General features: G+C 41.7%; 1 protein-coding gene across 1 annotated transcript; it reads right to left on the bottom strand.

Moving 5' to 3' along the window:
• Positions 1-798: 798 nt before the first annotated feature.
• Positions 799-9060, bottom strand: coa8 (cytochrome c oxidase assembly factor 8). Its single transcript, XM_084308855.1, has 5 exons — positions 8786-9060; positions 4873-5070; positions 3283-3346; positions 3077-3167; positions 799-1196 (listed from the first exon to the last, which is right to left on the bottom strand). The coding sequence occupies exons 1-5, from the start codon at positions 8933-8935 to the stop codon at positions 1076-1078; spliced, it is 624 nt and encodes a 207-aa protein (XP_084164981.1). The 5' UTR covers positions 8936-9060; the 3' UTR covers positions 799-1075.
• Positions 9061-9280: the final 220 nt, after the last annotated feature.

Raw genomic sequence — 9280 nt, 5'->3', positions numbered from 1 at the left:
CTAACACGGTTATCCACAAGAGCCCCCTCTTATCGACAGCGAGAGGAGGGTTTCCCCTTGGGAGCCTTTAATTACAGGCTCGTGGAGGGTCACATAAGTGACCTCGACCTCTACCTTGACAGAAGGTTAACCCTTTACTATCACACAACCAACGGTCGCTGTCGTGTGGCAGTGAAAGGGTTAACCTTGTGTGTCGCCGCAGTGAAAGGGTTAACCGTTTTGGTAGTGTGGCAGTGAAATGGTTAAGGTAGCGATAGGCAGAAAAACACGGAGCGACAGTAAAAAGCAGCTTGCAGAGCAGAAGCAGAAAGTAAGAGGATGAGGTAAAAGCTAGAAGCCATCCTGGAGAACCCCTCTCACCCCCTCTGAGGAGCTAGCCAGAATGAAGAACACGTTCAGCCAAAGACACCCCCCCCCCCCCCCCACGCTGTTTGAATTTCCCCAAGGGGATTAATAAAGGATCATCTCTCCTATCATCTTATCTTAACCGGCACTGTCCACTTGTTAGCCTAGCCTAGCACAATGAATGGAAGTGGACAAGACCGGTTAGCCTTCGGGAGAGGTGTTAGTTGGACAATGCCTAGGCTAACCGGTCATGTCCGCTCCCATTCATTGTGCTAAGCTAGGCTAACGAGCAGCCAGATAGCTTTCTACTGAACGCACAGAGAGGAAACTGGTATCTATCTTCTTGTCTCTCTCTGGAGAAGACGGTAAGCTCATTTCCCCCAAATGTTGGCGTGTTCCTTTAAGTTAACTGTAGCAAATCGGACACGCCAGAAACAACCAATGTAGACAAAACAATATGTGGGAGAATATTTATTTAGTATCAGGTCAAATCAAGGGATGTGGATCAGAGACACACGCCTACGTAAACCCCGCTACGACCAACATCGCTCTTCAGTCTTCTTTACAGTGGAGTCCCCAAGGGGGGGGGAAGTAGGCAACAGTTAGCCCAGGAACAGAGAGATCCACACAGACGTAACAGAAAGTAGTTAGACATAATAACTGGCATTAAGCTAATCGCGGGAAGTTCGTCACTTTGGCCTTGACGTTCCTTATCGGAACAAAGGGCTCGTCAGGAAGCAGGGGTGCCCGTCTTCTTGCCACTCAGCCTCTGGGTGAGAGCTCTCCAGGCGCCGCCGAGGGTTATCCTGGCCATGAGGAACGTGATGGTGAAGTTGCGTCTGTACCACTCACTGGGGAGAAAAGAGGGAGGACTACGTTAGAGAGAGAGAGAGAGAGAGAGAGATCTGCAAACACAGCAGCAAGATTTGTGAGCTGCTGTGACAAGAAAAGGACATCCAACGGAATACAACCACCATAAAGACTGTCAATCACACATATATTTCTGTACTATACTGATCTCCGTTTGATTGTTTTGCTTTGTTTTGTAGGTGGCTTTGGCAATGTAAACGTATGATTCCCATGTCAATAAAGCCCCTTTGGATTGAATTGAATTGAGAGAGAAAGCGGTCAGAATTCATTACGTTATTATGACCGACACGATGTAATACTTTTTAGTCCGATTGTCGGCGACAATATTGCTGGAATTTGTTTAACTGGCTAATATTCTAAAGTAAGCCACCGCTTTGAAATTACAATTGAGTGGTCTTCAGAGTGTTTTTTTTCTTTTCTTTCAACATGTAAACAAGACTATTCAAACGGTGCCATAGATAACATTACGTAGAGTAATCATTTACAAACACACATCCACAGAGCTTTTAGAGAGGTGCGGAATAAAAGTATTGCTTTTCCCCAGAAAAGATTATTGATGAATGAATTCATAATTTTAATTAATGTTGCATGCATGTATCCCCTACCTACTTTCCCCCCATTTCCCCACGTGGAATGCACCTGATTGGATGAATGACATGCTGGTGCTTTAGTGCGACATTCTAATTGGCTGAATGTTATCCATAGCAGCGGTTCTCAACAGGGGTGCCGCGGCACCCTAGGGTGCCTCAGAGAGCTGCCAGGCGTGCCTTGAGATTAAAAAAAATTCAATAAATTTTTTTTAATTCTTTTTGGATTAGAGAAAATTATCACTAAAGTGCTATCTGTTGCAGCTGCACTGTTTTCCATGAAAATACCATATTTGGATAAGTTTGACCATTTCTCAAAATCTGAAAATCATTATTTAATAAAACACACAAAAGGATCACCAAGTTACTCTGGATAAAAAAAAACTTTACAGACAACATTGAGACAAAGCTTCCTGACACATCTCCATCCAAACTCTTGGAAGAACTCATTGAAATCTCATCTGATACCACCTGGAGAGCTCGTTTCAGAGTGTGGTGCTGAGTACCAAGTATCTCATGATGCAGCAGTTAAGGTGTTGATACCATTCAGCACCACATATCTGTGTGAAGCTGGCTTTTCATCCATGACAGCTCTGAAAACAAAATATAGGGCCAAGTTGACCCTTGAGGATGACATGCATGTTGCCTTGTCAAAGATCTCCCCACGTATATTGACCGTATTATTAGCCAGCAGCAGCAGACCTCGCATTGAGCTAGAAATGTCCACTGAGTGAACGAGTGCTTATTTTCTGTATTTATTTATATTTTTTTAGAAATGGTAACTTGGTGATCCTTTTCTGTGAAATGGTCACTTATCCAAATATGCTATTTTTATGGAGAACAGTGCAGCTGCAACAGATAGCAATTTAGTGATAATTTTCTGTAATTTTATTTAAAGAAATATGCTATTTGATTTACTACTACAAGCAGTGTAATGTCAACAGTACTAAGCCATTTAGACCTGAAACACCTGTTAATAATGCATTATATAGCCTGCATATACACACAAATGTGTTTCCCGGTTTCTTAAATAAACATTATTTTGAAAGCAAGCACTTTTGTCATCATTGTAGCAAAAAAGACAGGACCGGAAAAGTCTTTATCGTATGTAGGGGTGCCCTGGAATATTTTATTGAACACAGGGGTGCCTTGGCAGCAGAAAGGTTGAGAACTCCTGATCTATAGCACCTTTAAACCTCGCATATATTATCACAAGAAAGCCCCGCCCACCAACCCCAAGGGAACAGCTTTCGGGGTCTACTGTAAACACTCACTTATTGTAATCCGCATGTCTTATTCGGTTTGTATCCAGAAAGCCTTTGTAGAAAACTGCCATTTCTTCACTGTTTGGAGTCCTCTTCCGTCCTGAGATAAAATAAACAAAACAAAAAGCATTTCTCTCAACGTTTTCCATTTCAGTTCCATTACATTTGAAGCAACCAACTGTTAACGGTGTGTAACACGTGGAACAGTTATTCACCTTGCTCGTCTCGTTCAGATAAGCCTTTCACCTTCATCTGCGAGGAGATGAACGTATCCTTTTCCTAAACAAACACAGAAATAAGACTTTGATGGCAATCATGGCATGATAAAACACAATACAGGAATTTTTTTCTCACAAATATCTAAATAAAGCTCCAGTCGTGGAGATAAGAAATTAAACGATGAATAGCAAATAACTTCATCTTCCTTGGCCATTCCTTGACAATGGGCGGTAAACATGGATTAATGGCAGTAATTTGGGAGTCTCTTTTCCTGTGCAATACTGCTCTCTGGTGGTAAAGATAGGGACTTAGTAAAACATGTAATCCCCAAAGTAATTTGGAAATAGTTTTTAAAAGTTATTTCACTTTAGCTAACTATTTCTCTTGAGGATTGATTCACTAGTTCTGCATTCTGTGGTGATTTGTAGTACTGGTAGTTTGGAGAAGAACAAGTTTAGCCTTGCTCCTAAAACACACCTTACCCCTGCCTATTTTGACAATCTAGGATGGTTTAGAGTAGACAACAGAGTACAGCAACTTGCAATGGGCCTGGTCTACAAGATACACTACACCACTAAGGTACCCATGTACCTGTCAAAATACTTCCTAAAGGTCAGTGAAGTCCACGACCACAACACCAGAGGGAGCTCCACAAATCACGTTCAACCCAGATTCGGCTCAAACAAGGGACTAAACACGTTTCGCAATTATGCCACAACAATGTGGAACACCCTACCCAGTACCCACAGCCGTAAAGGAATGCGAATTCCCTACCCTCCTTCAAAACCGTTCTCAAAGAGCACCTACGGGTAATGTACAGTTTCTTCCCCTTCGGATTTCTATTTTTTTTTATGATGTTCTCTCTTTCTTACACAGAAACTTTATTAACAGATTGCAGAATGGGTACAATACAGTACGGCTCAATACACACAATTGTTAAGGTGATGCAGACCAGAGAAAGACTTTCGTCTTGTTTACATCAGGGTCCCCCATTTTCAATTCATAATGACATTTATGACATACACGACATACAGATATACAGTACTGTTACATGGACATTTATGACATACAAATATACAGATATGCGATCCATGTCATGCCTACTCATTGGGAAAGGGGATAGACATTGCTTGAAAGTCAAGCAAAATTTTGATGGGGGGGGGGGGCAAAATGGGCATGGCCACTTTCAAAAGGGTCCCTTGACTTCTCACCTCAAGATATCAGAATGAAAATGGGACCTTTAGAGCCTCATATACTCTTTACAGTCTCCTCTTAACCCTTTCACTGCCACACTACAGAAGGTTAACCCTTTACTATCACACTACCGACGGTTCTGTGTATTGTTGCAGTGAAAGGGTTAACCGTTTGGTAGTGCGGCAGTGAAAGGGTTAATCTCCTGCCTCACATACTCTTTACAGTCTCCTCTTCATGTCTATCTCCTGCCCCACATACTCTTTGTCACAGCTGTTTTTTTTTATCCTTGCTAAAAATGTGAATATCAGCTAAAAGTATTAACAGCTCCCAAAACCAAGTATCGGTGGGGCTGAGAAGGTGGTGATGAGAAGAAGCGATGGTCGGACACGGACCTCGCTGAAGGTGATGTTCTGATGTGTCCAGAACCTGTGGTTCCAGTCCTCCGTCTCTTGCCTCAAGTTTCTCAAGCGCTTCTCCAGCTCCGTTTCATTCTCTGGGATGTGGTATATGATTGGCCGCAGGTTTGACAGTCTGTCGGGGGGACCGATCCAGTCGTGGGTGTTGCCAGGAGCCGGCCTGAACACGGATATCTGCACAAGGAAAGGGGAAACAACACACAAATCAGACACTTCACATCGCAATTGCAATATCGGTCAAAGATTATTTCATTTAATTTCAAACCTTTATTTAAACTCGAAAGGCAATTGAGGTTTCCCTCATTTACAGTCACGGCGAGTTTACATACAGAGTTAAGCACACAAAAAAAGGCATATAAAATCTCACAGCATAAGACAAGTAAGGATAACAATCGATTAAAACATGTACAACTTGATTGACAAAGGTTGGAGATGAAGGTTTTAAACTGCAACAGAGGGAGAATCTCAAGCTTTAACTTAAGGACTGTTGGGAGTTCATTCCATGAGCTAGAGGGGCATCATAGCAAAATGCAGATTTACTCTGTTCAGAGCAAACTCAGGGACCTTAAGGACCAGCCAGTCATAGATTCCAACATTCCATTCCAATAATGTAGTATAAGGAGGTAGCTTACCAATAATGATGTAGTATAAGATATAACTTACCAATAAGGGCCTTAAAATGAACATATACCAGTGTTTGTCAGCGAGGACCAACCAACCTTCTCATAAAGGCAAAATGTTACCCCACTGGAAAAAATCAGGGTCCCCCACATTCAAAACCAAAAACTCAAAGGGGAATCCCACTGGCCAAGGGAGATATTAGGCTTACTAGGATTCTGCTACACAAGGTAAATTCAAAGTGCAAGAATGCAGCTTCAAATTCTGGACGCTGTGAAAATAAATGTCATACATCACACAGCGGCATCTCTAATAAACAGAGACGTACTGAAAAAATAAATCAAATTAAAATCCTGTGTTTTATTTACATGCTTATTTTCACCAACCGACTATCACTTGCCTTCTCTGCCTGCAACCACCACACAAAACGTCTTGTACAATAAAGACCAAACATGGCTTTGTCAGTATTCCAACGTACCCAACCCCCCCCCCCCCTCCAATGTACAGCCCTACCCAACCTCCTCCAATGTACAGTTTCTATGTCAAATGTATGTCAGTATTCCAATGTACAGTGTGTGTGTCCCCCACCCAACCCCCCCCCCACCTCCAATGTACAGCCCCACCCCACCTACCCAACCTCCTCCAATGCACAGTGTCTATGTCAAATGTATACACTCTTTTTCTGGATTTTTTTAGTATCACAAACAGTACTGTATTTGAAAATCTGGTATGTCATAAATGTATAGATGTAGAAGTACTGTCTATCTGTATGTCGTGTGTGTCATATGATGAATTGAAAATGGGGGACCCTGATGGAAACAAGACGAAAGTCTTTCTCAGGTCTGCATCCTCTTAACAATTGTATGTATTGAGCTGTACTGTACTCACTGTACCCATTCTGCAATCTGTTAACAATCAATTTCTCTGGTCTGCATCCCCTTAAAGGAAAACTCCAACATTTTGGGAAATTAGCTTATTTGCCATCTACCCTGGAGTTATACAAGAAGGTATACCTTTTTTCTTCTCTGTGCATGCAGTAGGAGTAGGAAGACATGCACCGTTAGCGTCAGTCACTGGAAGTAGGTCCCTCCATTAGCCTAGTTCCCAATGTCTTCCTACTCCTACTGCATGCACAGAAGAAAAAGGTATGCATCTTCTTGTCTAACTCCAGGGTTCCCCCAGGGTCCCCCATTTTCAATTCATCATAACATATGACATACACGACATACAGATAGACAGTACTGCTACATCTATACATTTATGACATACCAGATTTACAAATACAGTACCGTTTGTGATAAAACTTGAGTTTTGATTTTGTTATTGGTACAAAAAGTCACACAGCAGCTCTTTGGCATTTTGATGCACTGAAGAAAATTACCCTTGATTATGTTTAATTTGCCACTTTCCGATAAATTGTCTGCACTAAATGAAGCGTAAACAATGTACAACCCCTGTAAATATCCTAACCCAACCCCTCCAATGTACAGTCATTTACCTAGTATGGTTTTGTCAATAGTTCAATGTACAATTGTGTTTGTTTGTACAGTGTCTCCCCCCCCCCCCCTCAATGTACAGTGTTACTTGTTTATACAGTGTGCCCCCGCCCCCCCCCCCCCCCAACCACCTCCAATGTAAATTACCCAGTATGGTTGTCAATATCCCAATGTACCCAACCCCCCCCACCCAACCTCCTCCAATGTACAGTTTCTACGTCAAATGTATATACTCCCTTTTCTTGACTCCTTCTGTATCACAAACAGTACTGTATTTGCAAATCTGGTATGTCATAAATGTATAGATGTAGCAGTACTGACTATCTGTATGTCATGTATGTCATATATGTCTATATGAATTGAAAATGGGGGACCCTGATGGAAACAAGACAAACGTCTTTCTCAGGTCTGCATCCCCTTAACAATTGTATGTATTGAGCCGTACTGTATTGTACCCATTCTGCAATCTGTTAAATAAAGTTTTCATTCATTCATTCATTCAGCTGTAAAGGAATGTGAATCACTACCCACCATTAAAACATCTCTATAAGAGCACCTACGGGAGACTGCAATTCGAAACTGGCCCCTGTAAATGTCCAAACTCAACCCCCTTCAATGTACAGCAATCAATCGATACCGGGAGTGAATCTTTCCCCCGCGCCACTGTTTCGTAGCAACAACACAGGAATGTTATCAACAGGGAAGTCAGAAACTCGACACTGGCACCAACTTGGTCAACATAGCAAGTCACCTGCAAATGCTACCAGGTGTCACATTACTGCTCCGTGTGAGGGAAACGCCATATGCCAATACTGCCGGGAATATATACTGAATATTATTGCAACTTCGCAACATCGGCGAGACCAAGGTAATTGTAATGACAAAGACAATGAAGTAATTTACATTGAGCATTTGTTTTTTCTGGGGTATGATATTTTCTCCCAACATCATACTATGCGGTTGAGCACAGCAGTATGCCCTCTTTTGTATACCAGTAGGGTGCAGTCCAGAGTACACGCTGAATAAAATGCAGAAAAGCAGGTAACAATTATACTTAAATTTATTATTGAATTTGTGTTAAGTGTTTTAATCTAATGCCTGGAATAAAAAAATATATATAAATTTAAACGTGGTGCATCGAGAATCGTTTGATGATCGAATCATATCATATCCCTAATGTGATCGTGAGATGACGATTGTGTGTGTGTGTGTGTGTGTGTGTGTGTGTGTGTGTGTGTGTGTGTGTGTGTGAAAACTTTATTTAACAGATTGCAGAATGGGTACAATACAGTACATTGATTGATTGATTGATTGATTGATTTAAACGTTTTTTAACAGATTGCAGAATGGGTACAGTACAGTACAGCTCAATACATACAATTGTTAAGGGGATGCAGACCAGAAAAAGACTTTCGTCTTGTTTACATCAGGGTCCCCCATTTTCAATTCATCATAACATATATGACATACAGATAGACAGTACTGCTACATCTATAAATTTATGACATTCATAGTCATAGTGTGTGTGTGTGTGACTGCTGAACGGACAGGTTATTAATGTGTGTGATATTAGAAGAAGTGACCACCATCATCATGGCCAACCTACTTGCCCTGACCAGAACCCCTTTGAGTTTGTAGTTCTGTTTTTCTTTCGGGACGGGGTCATTTCAACATTAGGCCAACCAGCTAGACATATTCATACACGAAAGACCCGTATAAACGATCATCCATTCCAGACATTGAATATTAAATAATATCAATATTCACTCACAAACCTTTGGTGATCTCCCTTTCGTATCTGCTTGCTTGGAACTGCACTGGTGGCGACTGACAGCTGATGATAAGATGTGTGGACGCAGAGGACCTTGGAGATTATTAGGACAACCTCTTCTCCATAATAGACACCCTGCCGTTTTCAAAGTCATTTCAAAAAGCTCTTCGAAAAGCAGCGTTTTTAAAAATAAATAAATCCGATCATGCTCTACTGCTTTGCCGTGTTGTTTACCAGCAGCACATACAACTAGCTCCACTCCATGTTGTCCTTCTTCAAATCGCACCGGCGTCAAGTGATGCACGGAAAGTGTTGGGCGATCAAAAACAAACACACCCTTTTGATAGTCGATTGAACTACTCGTTCATTGACAGCCAGGTCAACAAATATACACGACATACGACTCTTTCCTGGCATATAAACATGTCTCAAATGTTAAACGGAACGTTTGTGCTAATCTCTCGCTTGACGAGACTCGTTAACCGACCACCAATCACGC

This window comes from Notolepis coatsorum (genome assembly GCF_963971535.1).
Source record: "Notolepis coatsorum genome assembly, chromosome: 2".
Classification (NCBI taxonomy): Eukaryota; Metazoa; Chordata; class Actinopteri; order Aulopiformes; family Paralepididae; genus Notolepis; species Notolepis coatsorum.
Note: the sequence above shows the minus strand (reverse complement) of the source record. Positions and strands in the feature narration are given on the sequence as shown.

Coding starts and splice junctions, on each gene's coding strand:
- coa8 (XM_084308855.1), bottom strand. CDS start 8,935: ATGACTTTGAAAACGGCAGGGTGTCTATTATGGAGAAGAGGTTGTCCT. Junction 3,347..4,872: donor AGAACATCACCTTCAGCGAG/GTCCGTGTCCGA, acceptor GTGTTTGTTTAG/GAAAAGGATACGTTCATCTC. Junction 3,168..3,282: donor ATCTGAACGAGACGAGCAAG/GTGAATAACTGT, acceptor ATTTTATCTCAG/GACGGAAGAGGACTCCAAAC.